The 16,496-nt window shown below is 43.8% G+C and overlaps 1 protein-coding gene across 3 annotated transcripts in view; it reads left to right on the forward strand.

Moving 5' to 3' along the window:
* LY86 (lymphocyte antigen 86) overlaps positions 1 to 16,496 on the forward strand; it is a 65,516-nt gene that overhangs the window by 35,031 nt on the left and 13,989 nt on the right. For all 3 annotated transcript variants that reach the window (XM_007973786.3, XM_073005635.1, XM_007973789.3), the window contains exon 4: positions 201 to 329. In XM_007973786.3, coding sequence (XP_007971977.2) covers positions 201 to 329 — 129 coding nt within the window. The remainder of the gene's footprint in view (positions 1 to 200; positions 330 to 16,496) is intronic.

The raw sequence follows: 16,496 nt of genomic DNA on the forward strand, positions 1-16,496 counted from the left end.
TCATACCCCGGGTCTCGTCATAATCCCCTGTAGCATTGCCTAAATGCTGTTTTACTAAGGAAAGAAGAAAACTGTTCCCCACGCAGAGCAGATTAATGGAAACAAAAGGTTCTTTAGCTCATGCTGCTGTATACTGTGAATGCCTTTGATACACAGTGAAACATGCAGTAAGAGTAAAGCTGTTCTTCTCTTTCCTCCAGGAGAGGACATCAAAGAGCTATTTCTTGACCTAGCTCTCATGTCTCAAGGCTCATCTGTGTTGAATTTCTCCTATCCCATCTGTGAGGTGGCTCTGCCCAAGTTTTCTTTCTGTGGAAGAAGGAAAGGAGGTAAGCCATCTGTCTTGCTCACTGCTTGCAGGGGCCTGCAGAGAGATAAATGCAAACTTGCATCTGAGGCCAGGACACCCAGACCAGAGCTCTGTCTCTGCCCCTCACCTTTGGACGAGTTTATCCTCACTTATCAGCATGTGTTGCATAAAAATAACAATAAGGCCCATTCCATAAGGCCTACCTTACAGGGCTGTTGTGACTATCAAAAGGAAATGACGCGTATGAGATGCTTTAAAACAGTACATTGTTACTGTGAGTAGCAGCATTTTATAAACACGGCTGGCAGCAGAAAGAGCCAAGAGCTTCCAAAAATCCGTTGCGGTTCAGAGTGGTTCCAGGTTTTCCCTCCACAACTTCCTTAGTGGCAGGGTGTCCTGAACGTAGTAATGGACTTCAAAAAAGAAAAACAAATGAAGCTTATGATATGTCACCACCTTTCCCAACGTGGGTCATTGACTAACAGAGGCATCGGGTAGTTACACTAGAAGTAGAGAGGCAGAAACCCCGTTACATTAGCTACCTTTTCTCCAGTGCACCAACCCCCTACTCCCTGCCTTACAACCTTGAAGAAAGAGAAGGTAGCCTTCCGCCACCTGTCCCCACCTCTCCTTTCCTCCTTGTCTTTACCAGGGCTTCACCAAGGCCCTGAGATGCTTCCGCGGTGTAGTTAAAACCTGGCTCTATTCTCTGACTGTCCTTCCCCAGGAGTGGTTCTCTCCCAGCTGCTCTCCCCTCCCAGGGTCTCCTTCCTACTCCCACTGGCCAAGGTGGGGCATACTCCCAATACACCCCTCACCTCACATCTCAGAAATACCCCTTTATCTATTTTCCCATTCAAGAGAGCTAGAATTTTAAACAGTAAAGTTCCTTGTGAAATGAGGCAATTACTCCTTTTAAAGGAAAGATCTAGAAGAAATTGGAATATCCTTCCTACACTAAGGGATGCAAACAAAAGAAAACAAGGAACTTAAGGGAGGATTGACCAGATGGAACCGGGGGAACTTTGCTGGGATCTATAGAGGACGGACTCAGCCTGGCTCCCTCACCACCCTCACCATCCGTGCCAACTGTGTGGCACATCACTCTATCCTAGCGTTTGCCATGTTGGACTGTCCTGGTTTGCTCCCGCATACCTTCCACATTGGACTACGAGCTTCTTGAGGGTAGGGTCATATCACCTTTGTCTTTTTATTCCCAGTATTTCAAATGTGACTGATATATAGAGAGCTCTGAATACAGAGACACACAGAGCAAAATGCCTCACACGATGGAGCATTCGTACCAGGCCCTGTTATAAGAGCTTTCGATCCACTAAGTCATTTACTTCCCACACCAACCTTACAGGTTAATACTATATTAATATTCCAACTTTATAAATGTGTAACTGAAGTACAGAGGGGTTTAGGAGCTTGCATCAAGTCACAGAGCTTGAAGGATCCATGGCTTGAACCCAGGCAGGCTGACTCCAATCTTAGCTTTAACGAATGAATGAATAAAAGAACAAGACAACGAATGAATGTATCTTGCTTTTGACCAGGGGTTTATTTAAAATGATCATTTCAGGAATCTTTCTGCCCAGTGATCTGACTTTGTTTCAAATTGGGACCTTTTTTTTTTTCTTAGCTAGTCCACCTTAAAATGATAAGTCAGTTTTCCTCTCTCAGCTTACTGGAGACATTTCTGATTAATCAAGTATGTTCATGCATTTCCTCAGAATGATGAACTCGTCATTAGTCCGTCCCTGTTTAACCTTTTCGACCTGCCCTCAGCTGGGCCGACTCTGAATTCTTCACCCACAGTCAGTCCTTTCTCCCGTCTTCCCTCTCTCCTCTTCCTCCCTCCCTCCCTCTCTCTCTCCCTCCCTCTTTCTCTCCCTCCCTCTCTCTCTCCCTCCCTCTCTCCCTCCCGTTCCTCCCTTCCTCCCTTCTCTCCCTCCTTTCCTCCCTCCCTCCCTCTCTCCCTCCCGTTCCTCCCTTCCCCCCTTCTCTCCATCCTTTCCTCCCTCCCTTCCTCCCTTCTTCAGCTACATCTTGCTCCACCCCCCATACATACCTTAGGCATCAGCTTAAGGAATCCTTTGCCACCTTCTCTTCAGAGCCTGCATTTTAACACCTGCAACATTGTTTGGATGGTCCCCTTAGTATGTGTGGCCCAATCGCCATTTGCTTTTCATCCAGACCTAGCTCAAGTATCCCTTTCTCTCTCTGTCTCTCTCTCTGTCTCTGTCTCTCTCTGAAACTTCCTCCAACGCCAACAGATGAGTGCTCCCTCTGGGTGCTCTGGGAGCATCATGTTCCTATTTCTGCTGTAGTTCTTATCTCAGATGGAACTGAATTTTATGGTTAGTGTGTGTGTCCCTCCCAATTAAACTTCAAACTCCTTGAAGGAAGGCATATTTCTTGCTCCTATCCGTCACTGCTGACATGGCAAAGAGACCTGGCACAAAGTAAAGACACAATAGATACTTGTTTTGTTGTATTTGCATGTGAGCATATGATGGATTGAACACAACTTTACCAGTTCACCTTTAAAATGACTACTTAAGACTGCTTGTGCATGACATAAAGACATAACATGCATCAAACCCTAGCAGAGAGTACATTTTCCTGGTCCTCCAAGTATAAGAAAACCTTGCTATTTTTCCCTGTGTATGGTTTTAATAGGATTGATTAAAGAGAAGAGAGATGGTTCCCTAAATCAATTTGAGGTGTTCAATTCAGTTTAGCAGCTCAAAAGGCTGGCGTTTGCCTTATTTGAATGCTGGGCAGCTCTGCAGCTATTTATTTGCTTTATTGCAACGGGAGTGATGACTGCATAGGCAAACTGAGAAACTGGCATTGGGGAAATTGCCAGAAAACCTCATATAGTGTAAAATATCATATAGTATAAAATGATCAGAAAAGTAATATATAAATGCTGCATGAACAAATAATTATATAAACTACATAAGGCAGAGAAACTAAAATCTTAAAGTCAGAGGTTTTTTGGATTATTAAATTTTTTTAACCCACCCACAAACCTACTGCAGGAATGATTCTGTTCCAAAGAAGTGGTTAATACTAAGACCAGAAGGGGAAAAATGGCACCAGGAAGAACTAAAGTCAATCCAAATCCAAGCACAAGCTGCTGTTGACACATTAAGGCTTGCTGTGGGGCTTGCAGGTCCTTCTTAGCAGAGCGGTGAGAAAACCTAATGTCCACTGTGGGCGGCACATTGTGGTGTCACTCGCAGTTGAGCTGTCTGGTATCATTGTCACAGCACTACTATCTGCAAACTGCATCTCGCTGGCTTTTCTCCAAGCTGGATAAAACTACAAAATGGGTCAGACTTAGTGAGACGGAAGTGTTGCCTCCTTTCCCTCTGCCTTGTCCTCAGCTAGCTTTAAGGCACGCATCACATTGGATTCAAAGACGAGCTGATGCTCTTTCAGTATGATTACTTACGCTATGATTGACAATGTGGGGGAAATAGCGTATATGGCCAATGATAGGGCATTGACTAAGTAGGTCGTTATTCAGCCAAACAATGGTACAATGGCTGTGATTTTAAAATGATGCTGTAGATTACTAAATTACATGAAAATATACTTGTAAGAATATTATGTGACAAAGAAGCATGCTATAAAAGTGTATTCACTGTTGAATCCTATTGTATAAAATGTGTGTAAGTGTCTACACCAAAAAAATACTCTGAACGAGTACACACTTCAGTGCTAAGAGCGCTTACCTCTGCAGATCTTTATTTTTGTCTTTTTCAGAAATCTTGCTTGCTTTTATGATAAATTTGCAAGGTTATTCTTTTAAATATTAGTTTATCATTATAAGAATAGAGAGAATAAATTCTGTTCCCCTAGGAATAAACCTAAGAGTTTTCAAAGAGAATGACAGCCTATGTAATATCCAGTGATATTTGGACTTGAATAGAAAGTTCTGAATCAAAGAGTTGCGTAGAATATCAAGGGATGATCTAGCAGCCATCCTCTTGCCTGGGATTCCCACAGCCCCGTTTACTCAGGCTGTGGGCTCACTGAGAAGGAGACAAAATTGGCCATGGTTTTACTTCCTGCTCTGTTAATGCTGCACTGGTCCTTCTGTCTTCTCTGATAGCATCAAGTCATTTAGATTTATTTGCTTTAGTTGATCGCCATGCTTTCAAACACGTTCCATAGCTGCACATCCAATTTTAAGACAAAATTGAGCTTCACTGAATGTCCTTAATGACCACACCTAATTCCTAGCCCAAAGGAGGGAAGCTGCAGTCAACTCCCTCAATCCTCAAGAAGAATAATGCCGATAGAACCCCTGTGTGGTCCGGGAGCTTTGGTCTGGTCTGTGAACACCAAGCGTGCCCTTACCCCAGTGGGTCTCCATCTTGGTTGCACATTAACTACTCCTGCGCTTTCTGAAGCAATGACCACAAGCCACAGGTCACTACTGAACCCTGAAATATAGCCAGTCTGATTAGAGATGTGCTATAAGTGTAAAGTACAGACTCAGTTTCAAAGCTTTAGTCTGAGAAAAAGAATGTAAAATATCTCTGTCATTGTTCCATGGTTGTATGTTGAAATGTTAATGTTTGGAATATACTGAGTTAAGTAGAATTTATCATTAATATATTATTTTAATTATTTGTCGATAAGATATTAATATTATATTAAAATTAATTTCACCTTTCAAAATGTGGCTCCTAGAAAACATAAAATTATACGTGTGACTCTCTTTATATTTTTATTGGACAGTGCTACATTATTATCTCCCTTTATAGTTTTGAAGATCCCAACATCCAGGCCATACCCCAGACCAATGAAATCAGAATCTCTAGGAGTAAGAGCCAAGCCAGCTGGTGACCAGAAGTGCTCTGTGTTGAGAATATAGGAGGAAAAACTGTTTTTTCCTATATACACCCTCATCTTAACAGATGAGGAACTTGAGTCTAACTTACCCAAGGTCACAAAGCCAGCAGGCGGTGGAACTGGGTTTCTGTCCAGCTCCAAACCCTTCTGCTGTGTATCTTCCATAAACATAAAGAAAGCTTTGCTAGAGAAGAAGTAAATTCCTTTCAGCCCTCCACTAAGACAGTCTTTTTCGATTTAAAGGAAGGGCATAACAAAATTATAGAAACCAAAGGATCTTCTTTGGGCATAAGCAGCCATTATTATAAGGCAGTGGTTCTCAAAGTGTGGTCCTCAGACCAGCAGCATCAGCATCATCTAGGAAATTATTAGAAATGGCAAATTTTTGGTCCCTACCCAGACTTACTGAATCAGAAGCTCTGGGGTTGGGGCTTAGTGACCTGTATTTTAACAAGCCCTTTGGGCCATGTGTTGGTGAACGTTTTTCTGGAAAGGGAAGAATAGTAAACATTTTAGGTTTTACAGACCATATGGTCCCTGTGGCAATCGCTCAACTCTGCCCTTGCAGAGATAATATGAAAATGAGTGGACATGGCTGTGTGCCCAGATTACATGAAGTGAGGTATGTCTATATCTGCTGCATGTATTTTATGATTGATTTGGCTTTGTTTAACTTATTTATGGACACTGAAATTTAAATTTCATTTAATTCTTACATGTGGTGAAATATTCTTCTTCTTTTGACCAATCGATCCTGCTCTAAGTAGTTCTGCGGCATACTAAATTTTGTGAACCACTGCTAGAAGCTAAGTCAGAATCCAGGGCTCTTCGCCAGAGTTACTGAGCACAGGTTCGCTTGGGCTGTCACTCGGTGGACACTTGACCTGAGCTGCAGCATAAATTCAGATCCAGGACACGAAGGATAATGCTGCACCTGTGCTTTGACTCTGCTTTATAAGGCCTGTGCCAACAAATTAGATTTGGGGCAAAGGGGACTTAACAGAAAGACTGGACAGAGTGGCAACTGGCAGGAGGAAGGGCACCTTAGGAAAAAGCCAGAGAGTGGGCCTGGTGGTCTCCTTCCCTCCCCACAGCTGCCAGGGACAGTCTGGAGGGCCATTTCATTTCTGTGTTTCTCAATTACTGCATCTATCAAAAGAGAGTGGCCATAATTCATGATTGGGTGACAGCGGAGACTAAATAAGATATGCAACGTGTCTGATGCGTTAGGAATCACAGCACAGAGTCCCTGGGCTTCCTCCCCTACCTGAGGGACCTTGAGGCAGAAGGTAGGAGCATTTTGTGAAAACTGCAGGGCTGATTGATAAACTCTGGTAGGTCTGTCATAGAAACAGGCCAGAGGTGAGGATTCAGATTCAAACTGGCTCACTGTAGAGCCAGAGGAGCAGCCAGTCCATAACATCGCACACTGCCAACCTGCTCAGGATCCCAGAATTTCCTGACCAGTAACTGAACAAGTCTTTCACGGCTATGCTGTTCTGTTCTGTTTTGTTTTCTTCCTTTGATCTAAGGTCAGCCTCTGAAATTTTTATTTTCTGCCACTGGCTTGACTTCCACCCAGAATACATAATCTTAGGAATGTCTACTCCCTTCAAGGGAACCTGACATCCATCAAAGTGTGATCTGTCACCCTAGCCCACAATTTTCTGACATAAGGACTTTTCCCAAAGTCTGGGCTTGTCAGCACTCACCAGCACCACACATGAGACAGCCACAGCCCTGTCTAACTTGGAATCGAGTCAAGTTCCCTCCAGTCTCTTTCAGTCTCTGATTTATCAAGCGTTCAACACATCTTGATGTCCACTCTCAATGAGGTTCATTTCGTTCAAGCAGTTTCCTAGAATATCCCACATCAGGAAGATGAGAATAAAATGATACATTAAATAGAGCCAAAATTTTATTGTAAGAGGTACTGTGGCACCTGAAACTCAGGTATCACCCTGGGAAGTAGAAGCAACATTTCATGCTTGCTCCACAAGCTCCACCCAAATAAAAAGTGGGGAGAAATGACCTAAAGGTGGCTCATGTTTGGACCGTCAAGAATATATTGTGTAGGGCTACGGAGATGTGAGGTTCTCAACTGGAAGTGAACCTGGAGATTTGGGTAAAGACTCGGATTAAAACCATAAGGTAAATAGAATGAACACATGATTTTCTTTCTTTTTAAAAGTTGTTTTATATTATTTCCAACTTCTATTTTAAGTTCAGGGGTACATGTGCAGGATGTGCAGGTTTGGTACATAGTTAAACATGTGCCGTAGTGAATAACTGCACAGATCATCCCATGATAACGCCTGGGTATTAAGCCCAACATCTATTAGCTGTTTTTCCTGATGCTTTCCCTCCTCCCATCCCCCACCCTCCAACACACCCCAGTGTGTGTTGTTCGCCCCAATGTGTCCAGGGAACACATGATTTTCACACTTGATAATAAGAGACATGTCAACTGTCAAACCTGGTTCTGGCCAAACCTCTGTGAGCTCTGACCAGGGTAAGTCAACCCAGGCAAAGTGGCCTTGGTTCCATAGCACCAAGTGAGTAATACTCTTTCAAAATACTTTCAAAAATAATTTGTGTATTGATTCACAGATTGACTTGCAGATATCAATTGTACACAACCTACTGCCAAAATCAGCTGAAATTAAAATAAAGGCTTAGGTGAGTTAGATAAACAAATTGTGTGTGTGTGTGTGCATGTGTGTATACACTGGGTGTGTATGATTATAAACGAGAGTATCTGTAGGTCAAGGAATCTTCTTTGAGACCTTGAAAGCTGTGACTGATGTAGTCTAACCAATGAAAAGCTGAGAGGACTTAATGATGCCTTATTCATGTTAGGATCCCAGAGAGGTACAGAAGACAACGGTGACCACAAAAACTGCTGATTCATAGTGCATCCATGCCTGCACAGGCCACTTCTCAGTATGAGCAAAATCCATTATGAAACACATTCAACAGATAAACGTACCTCCCTGTGTGCAATATGCAAGCTAGAGAAAATAATCAGGTTTAAACTTGATTTTAAATGCATTAATATTTAAAGCTTGCAATTAAAGGAAATATTATGATGACATCTTTTGCAATCTGAAGAATCCTCTAGTTGAGAAAATAACTGGTTCTTGGTTTATCTTTTGTGTAAATCTGAGCTTTCCTACTGTTTGACCAAAGTGAGAAACACATTATAATTAGATGAATTTCAATATAAAACAGAGTAGATCCCCTGAGAACTGTATTTAAAGTCTGGCATAATATTGCCCATAAGGCAGATATTTTTCTGACAGAGCTAAGAGATTCTATTATAATACTCACTGATTTTACATATACAACTAAGTCAAAGGTGTAACCAGAGTGAGTGCTCGTGGCTGCCCATCCTCCCTTCCTTTTCATTACCTTCCCTAATTAAATGTTTCTCTTCTGGTCCTGGTTCCTGCTGAACACTTGGACCCGGTGATCCTCCCAGCATCATTCATTGCAGAGCCTTCTCAATCTCACTGTCTGTATCAATTCAAAATTCTGTCTTAACAATAATATCTAGATCAGCAGTCAGTTTCCATCAGTTAGATTTCTATGACCTCCTCTATTTCTGTTTCAATGTGCTCCTTTCCACAGATCTAGGAAATGAAGGGAATTTGGGGGGAGTGCTGGGAATGCAATCTGTTTACTGCCTAGATTTGGAAAAAATCCACAAATGCTTTCTGCAAAATGCCTTACCCCCTGCACGGCTGGAGTAGAAGACAGGGCTGAACCACCTTCCCAGCAGGTGCTACCATGAAGAAATTAATCTATGCCGATGAGCTGACAACCTCTGTAAAGCATGCCCCCAGCCATGGCCCCACTACCATGGGCTTCATGATTCAGCTGTTTCATGTTCACTGCACATACATTAACAAATGCAAGCCCCAGGAATTCAGGCATTGATTTAGGCTATAACAGAAGGGGAATAAGCAGCTTAACAGAAGTCTAAATTTTAAAATACAGTAGTCCCCTCTTACCTAATAGGGACATGTTCCAAGACCCCCAGTGCATGAGTAAGTGCAAGACCTCCAAGCCATGAATAATACCAAATCCTATATTTACTATTTTCCCCATACATACATATACCTATGATAAAATTCAATTTATAAATGAGCCATAGTTAGAAATTGACAATAACAACTAATAAAACAATTATAATAATTTACTGTAATAAATATGTGAGTATGGTGCCTCTTTCTCTCTTTCTCTCTCTCTCTCAAAATGCCTTAATATTTTTAGGCCACAATTGACCACAGGCAACTGAAACTGCAGAAAGTTAAACTGCAGATAAGGGGGACTACTGTCTATCATACATGTTTTCTAGGGTATCGCCTATGTTATACTTGTTTGCTTACCTTTGATTTCTGGGCCATTTTAGACTTCCTGCTCCTTCAGAAGCTGCAGGCTTTCCATCCCCACACTTCCTTCCCAACCTCCCCCAGCCCTAGCTTCTGGTGCTGTCCTTCAACCGCTGCCAGTATCCCCAGTGACAAAGTGGCTGAGATGGGAACTCATGTGTCTTGGCTCCTCTTCTCGTGGATGGATCTATAGACCCGTGGAAGGAGTGCTGACTTTCTGTGACCTGAAAAATTGCACTATTTCTCCTGCCATTATTATCCCCACTGTCATTTTGCAGCTGCAGGCAGCATGTTATCAAAACCAATATTATTCTGGAAGCATTTCCTGTCCCCTGACTCATCAGACTGCAGCACTGCTGCCAGAGAGCAGGGACCTTAGCCCAGTTCAGTGGTTCTCAACCTTGAGCAGGCATCGGCATCACCTGGAGCCCAACTTCAACCACGGTTGCTAGACCCAGCCCCAGGGTTTCCAGTTCCACACATCAGGCGAGGAGTCTGAGAATCTGCATTTCTTACATGTCCCCAGGTGAGGCTGATGATGCTGGCCCAGGGACCACACTTTGAGAACCACTAGCCTGGTGGTTACACACAAGATTTGAAGGCAGACCTACACAGAGCTAAATCTTCACTGCCACCTACCATTTATGTGACCTCAGACAAATAACTTAATCTCCCTGAGCCTCAGTTTCCTCATCTGCACAATAGAGAAAATACAAGTGACCTCATGGGACAGTCATAAGGATAACATGGGATAATACACAGAAAGCCCATAGAATGGTGTTCTGCACACAGCAAGCATTCAATAAGTGATCCATGGCAGCAACTTAGTGCAGCTGATGACAGATTTCTCCAGCAAGGGCTCTGAGCCCCTCAAGTCATCATCCATCTCAGATTGGAAGTCTGCATTTTAACAAGGCGCATGAAGAGGCAGTGGAGTCATTGAGGCTTAGAAGTTTAAGACCTTTTTCCTTACAGGTAGCAAGAAGATGCCTTTGGTCCAAGCCTGCATATTTTCTGATGGCTGAACAAGGGGAAGTTTCCCTGGCCCTCTTGTCCCTGTAGGGAGACAGCGTCATTTGCATCTCTCATGGAATTGGAAATTTGAAGCACCATCATCTCCCCTTCTTCCTTTCTTCTTTTCATGTATTATTCCTTGTCTCCAGACTTCAATGGTAGATTTCCTGCTTGTGATTACCAGGCAGCTGCTGCTGCAGCAAATTCATGCAGAATCACCAAAAACAATGGTTTACTTATTGTATTAGCAGAACTCCTACCCTCAAACTGCAAAAACAAACAAACAAACAAACAAAAAAACAGAACTAAAAGCAGTAGCCACTCTACAGAGGGCACCAGTAATGACTAAGCAAAAGAGCACTTTTTCCTGCTAACTGAAATGAAAGGAAGCATATTGGTTTTTAGGGAATTCTAGAGCCCTGGGTGCTTTCTCCCCATCCTCAAACTCAAGCACGTTTGTAAAGGAGCCAACCGTACTGCAACTGTACTTTGACATCAGTCAATTCTTTCTGTTCCTTGAGCCCAGCGTACTATGACTAAGGATGACCTAGGACCAGAAACACTTTTAATTTTCTAAGACAAGCTTCTTTACAAATCCTTGACCGTTATGGAATTTCATAAATCCAGCTCAGTGACATACTTTGATGTAATAACCGTTTAGGAAGCTAATTAAGAAGGCCAACTCATGGCTCCCCCATATCACACAATCAGATCCCAGAGCCGCTGGTATTTGCATTTTAAGAAACTAGACATCCTGAGAGCCCTGATGTGCATGAGCCGGGACGCCCACCCCAGTGTGAGAAACGCAGCCCTCTGTGATGTCTGTTTGCTTAGCTTTCCAGTCGCATTACTCATTCCCAGGGTTGCCCAGGTTTCGGAGGATCAAGTCAATTTCTTCTCTTTGCTTCCATCATCATCTACTTCATTTCCATTTCAGGAATCTAATCAGCCCACCAATTTATAAGTTGTATTTTGAATGTTGTATAAAGTGTTTATCCACAAAATTTAGGAATTGGTTGGTAGGTGGGACAAAAATACTTAAATTCTTTTTGCTTTGCTGCTGGAAGTTATGTATCTCTCAGAGGGGGAACCTGGACAGCAGAAAAACAGGCTTTGCAGAAGGAATGCTGCTGAAAGCAAGTCATTTTCCTGGCTAGGCCCCGCTTCCTCATCGATGACTAAATAGTCGGCACCGTCCAGACAGTGGCTACTGGCCCCTGCAGCCATTAAGTACTAGGAGCATGGCCAGTCCAAAGTGAAATGTACAGAATACACACCGGATTTTGAAGACTTGATACAAAGTATGAAAAAAATAATGTAAATATCTCATTAAGACTCTTTATATTGGTTCCATGCTGAAATGGTAATATTTTTAATAAGTGGGTTAAACAAAATATATTACTAAATTAATTTCACTTATTTCTTTTTCCTTTTTTGTGTGTAGTTACTAGAAAATTGTATGTTGCATATATGGTTCACATTATATTTCTCTTAGCCAGTGCTGATCTGGAATTGCAGTGTCCAATATGACAGCCACAAGTCATACGTGGCTATTGAAAGAATTTACATTTAAGTTAAATTAAAAATTCAGTGCACCAGTCCTACCAGACATATTTCAAGCTCCTAATAGCCACACATGCCTGGTGGCTACTGTATTTGATGGTATAGACACAGAACATTCCCATCTTTGTGGAATGTTCTATTGCACAGATCTGACCTGGTAGTATCTATACTGCTCTGAAGTATTTTTAACAGTCCATCCTGAGCTCACTTGTGAGTTCATGCTAGAAATTCTACTCTCTAGCCTAGCCCTAAACCCAAGTACTTTCTCTTCTGCTCAAATCCTAGGTTACATCTGTGTCATAGTTCTTGAAGGGCCCTTTGTGGAGAGCACAAATACAAACAAACCATCACCTTTGTCCCTTCTTAGGCTCATCACCCTGTCCCTCCTTTCTTAATCCAAGACCGCTGTATGAGCTTTCCGTAGCTGCTGTAACAAATCACCATAAACGTCGCCATTGACAACAGCATCAATTTATTCTCTTACAGTCTGGATATCAGAAAGCTAGCGTTAAAGCATCATAGAATTGTGTTTCTTCTGGAGGCCCAGGGAGAGCTGGCTTTCTTGCCTTTTTCAGTTTCTAGAGGCTATTGCATTCCTCGGCCCTTAGTGACCTCACTCTACTCTCTGCTTCCATCTCCACCTGGCCTTCTCCTTCTTCTGACTTCCTACCTCGCTCTTATAAGGACCTCTGTAATTACAATTGGGCCCCTCTGGGCCACACAGGATAATCTCCCCATCTCAAAATCCTTAATTTAATCACATCTGCAGAGTTTCTGTTGCCATATAAGGTAACATATTCACAGTTTCTGGGGATTATGACTTGGACCTCTTTGGGGGGCCATTACTAGCCTGCGCAACCCCCATCTGGAAAACCAGCATGCCTTGCTGACCTCCGTGTACCATGTGAAAAGGCCCAAAACTGTGTCTAATACGGGAAAAACTCAAACTCCATAGGTTTTCCATTAAAATGCTTTCATAGAAGTCCAACAACTCTGAGAACTTCACAGTTCTCAAATGCACTTGCTCACAAATCTGAGGCTGAGGCAAGAGATGAGTCTTTCTATTAGGAGATTGTATCATTGTTCCCAAGGGCTTGCTTTATCGGGCCATTATTGTCACCTTTCCCCCATAAAACCACCACCTGCATGCCCTCTAACCACAGGAGAAATGACTTGGCTAGCAGTCAATGACGGCCCATGTATTATGCCCATTCTTGGCAGAGAAAGATGGTAAGATGGCAAGGAGTCCTTCATCATGTTTGTCATGGAGAGAAAACCAGCTTCTACTAGGAATAAGTATGGTGGCTCACACCTGTAATCCCAGCACTTTGGGAAGCCGAGGTGCACAGATTGCTTGCCCAAGAACTCCAGATCAGCCTGGGCAACACAGAGAAAGAAACCCCATCTCTGGAAAAAAAAAATTTTTTTAAAGGCAGGAAGGGGCAGGGATAGCTGTGTGCAGTGGCTATCCCTGTAATTCCAGCAGCTACAGAGGCTGAGGCAGGGAGGATCTCTTGAAGCTGGGAGTTTGAGACCAGCCTGGGCAACATAGGAAGACCCTCATCTCTAAAAAAAAATTTAAAAATTAGCTGGGCATGGTGGTGTAGTCCCAGCTACTTGAGAGGCTGAGGCAGGAGGATCACTTGAGCCCAGGAATTTAAGGCTGTGGTGAGCTATGGTCACACCACTGCACTCCAGCCCTGGACAACAGAGTGAGACTTCTCTCAAAAAAAAAAAAAAAAGAAAGAAAAGAAAAGGAGGGTAGAGATAATGAGCACATCTCTGAATCACTGCAGAGGCCTAAGGAGAGGACCATGAGTGAAGAAACCCAGGAAAAATTCTAATTTTGTAAATGATTCATTACAAGCACACAGTGAATGTTTTCAAGTTGTAAATAACATTAAATTTCTCTAGGTAGTGAAAGGCCATAAAATAAAATCTCACATGCCTCGTCGAATGGATGGGGAAAGATATCAAAGCAGAGTTAGCTGGAAGCAAAACTAAGATAACTCATGTATAGAAAAAGTCATCCAAACTCAAATTATACAGTTATGAATTCTAAAGCACAGTTGTGACTCCAAAAACACGACAGCAACTATTCCCAGAACATGCTGACCCTTCACACAGCCAGTGGGGTGAGACCAAATGCTGGACATCCCCAAGAAACATTTAGAAATCAGGTTGAGCAAGTTCTAATTATGGAGCAATGGAAATAATCCTCCAATAAAAGGTCACTTGACTTGCCAAAGAGTCCCAAAGTTTTCAAATCCACTTTATTAGAGTTAACTTGACTTATTAGAGGTTATTCCACTTGTGCACTATTGGATACTTGTGCACTAATCAGGGACAGTAACTCTCTATCCAACTGAATGAAGAAAACAAAGACAGAGGTTGACTGTGCCGCCCTCCTCCTCCCTGCAGTTCCTCTTTACTAAAACTCACAGGCTTCCTCGCATGCTCTGTTCCTCCCCTTGGAGCACAGCTGAGGTCTTCACCTCCTGTCCCTGTCACTCAGCTCCTGTCTTCTCCCAGAGTGTGAGATTCACAGAATTCAAACAGATAATCCAGGGCACGAAAATTCTCCTTCCTGGTCTTTGGCATGAAAGTCAAGGAACAGGTTCCAGGGCATTCGGGTATCATTTCTGAACTAGGTGGTTCCATCACAAGAAACAGGTGCAAATGTCTCAGCAGCCAGGTGGCTAGGGCTACCACTAGCTCATCCATGGCCTTGGTATACATTAGAAAAAGGGGAACCTTCTGCCAGGAAGTGTTCTTAGTTTGGGGTACCCCCAAGTAAAGCCAGGTTCAAGGACTTGGGGGTAGGTAGTACTCTGGGCCGTGATGCCAGGAAGCAAGGGTGATGGGGAAAGCCAGTGAGAGACGCATCAGGGAGCTGATGACCAGCACAGGGAACTAGGGCTCCATCCCTCAGCAACCCCTGGGGAACTGCAGCGAGTGCCTCAGAATTGTCTTTCTCAGGGTCAGGAGGCTTCAGGAGTTCACATCCCTGCACTTCCCAGTTGCCCTGCATGGGCTTCTCTGAAGCAGGAAAGCATGCAGAGGGGCAGCCCCTTGACACGGAGTAATGTCAGAGGCCCTGCTGATGCCCGGTCCAGCAGCTGGGATTCCACCAGGGGCTGAGAAGATGTGGCCCAGACCACTAAAAGCTTATGCTGGTGGGACCCAGCCCAGACCACTAAAAGCTTATGCTGGTGGGACCCAGCCCAGTCCTGGGCTGCAGGCCCTGACCCAATAGGGCACAGCTGGATTTCTGATCCCATTCAACCCTGAGCCAGGCACATTCTGCGCAACTGCATGTGGAGGACCGGCAGAACCCCCTCTGAAATGCAGCAGCCAAGCCTGCAGCACTGAGAGTCCCGGGAGGACCCCTCCAGGAGAGACACAAAGGACTCAGAGGCTCAGAGGATAAGAGTTGAATGGCTCGGGAGCTTGAGGAGCTGCCAAATTAGGACACACTGAAAAATAATACTAAAAAGTTACAATTAGGCCTGGCCTAGGCTGGAGCTTAGCTACCCACAATGCCGGGAATCCATGGAAACCTGAAGAAACCTCCAGCCTTTAGGGCCTACTGGGATCTAGCTACAGTGACATTCGCCCTGAAGGCAGTGGACACTCTGATCTGTCCCTACCCCAGGCAAGTTTATTATTACCTTAAATGAGAGCCCTAACCTACCAGCTCCAAGGCTTAAGGGAACAGGAAGAACTACATCCTCAAGGGTCACAGAGACTGAAGAAAGCAAAGCTACAGATCAGAGGGAACATGATGAGGATCAGTGCCTGGGCCTTCTCCATCTTCCGGATTTGGGTCTCTTGGGAAATACCCAGAGGCGGGGAGAGGAATAAAGAGCTCACTAGAATAAAGCCATGCACTCCCTCCCCGCTCCTCCAGAGACAATGCTCTTGGTTGGTCTGGAACATCCTCCCCACCTTCGTCTTCATCCTCTAGCCCCTCAGCTTGGTCCTCTGCACCCCAGACGCCATCACAGACTCTGAGCTCCCTCCCACTTTGCTCTTGGCCTCACCTGGAGGGGAGAGGGAAGGCTGCATTCTCCCAGGTCCACACTGCCTCCCTGCGTACAGGTATCCCTTCCAGACACTGATTTCATCTCCTTTGGATATATATACACACCCAGAAGTGGGACTGCTGAATCATATGGGAGTTCTATTTTTAATTTTTTGAGGAATCTCCACACTGTTTTCCACAGTGGCTGTACGAATTTACATTCCCACCAACAGTGGGAATTTCCCCCAGAATTATTCGCAGTAGCCAAGATGTGAAAACAACAGTGACAGATGAATGGATAAAGAAAATGTGGTCT

This window comes from Chlorocebus sabaeus, chromosome 17, assembly GCF_047675955.1.
Source record: "Chlorocebus sabaeus isolate Y175 chromosome 17, mChlSab1.0.hap1, whole genome shotgun sequence".
NCBI classification, from domain to species: Eukaryota; Metazoa; Chordata; class Mammalia; order Primates; family Cercopithecidae; genus Chlorocebus; species Chlorocebus sabaeus.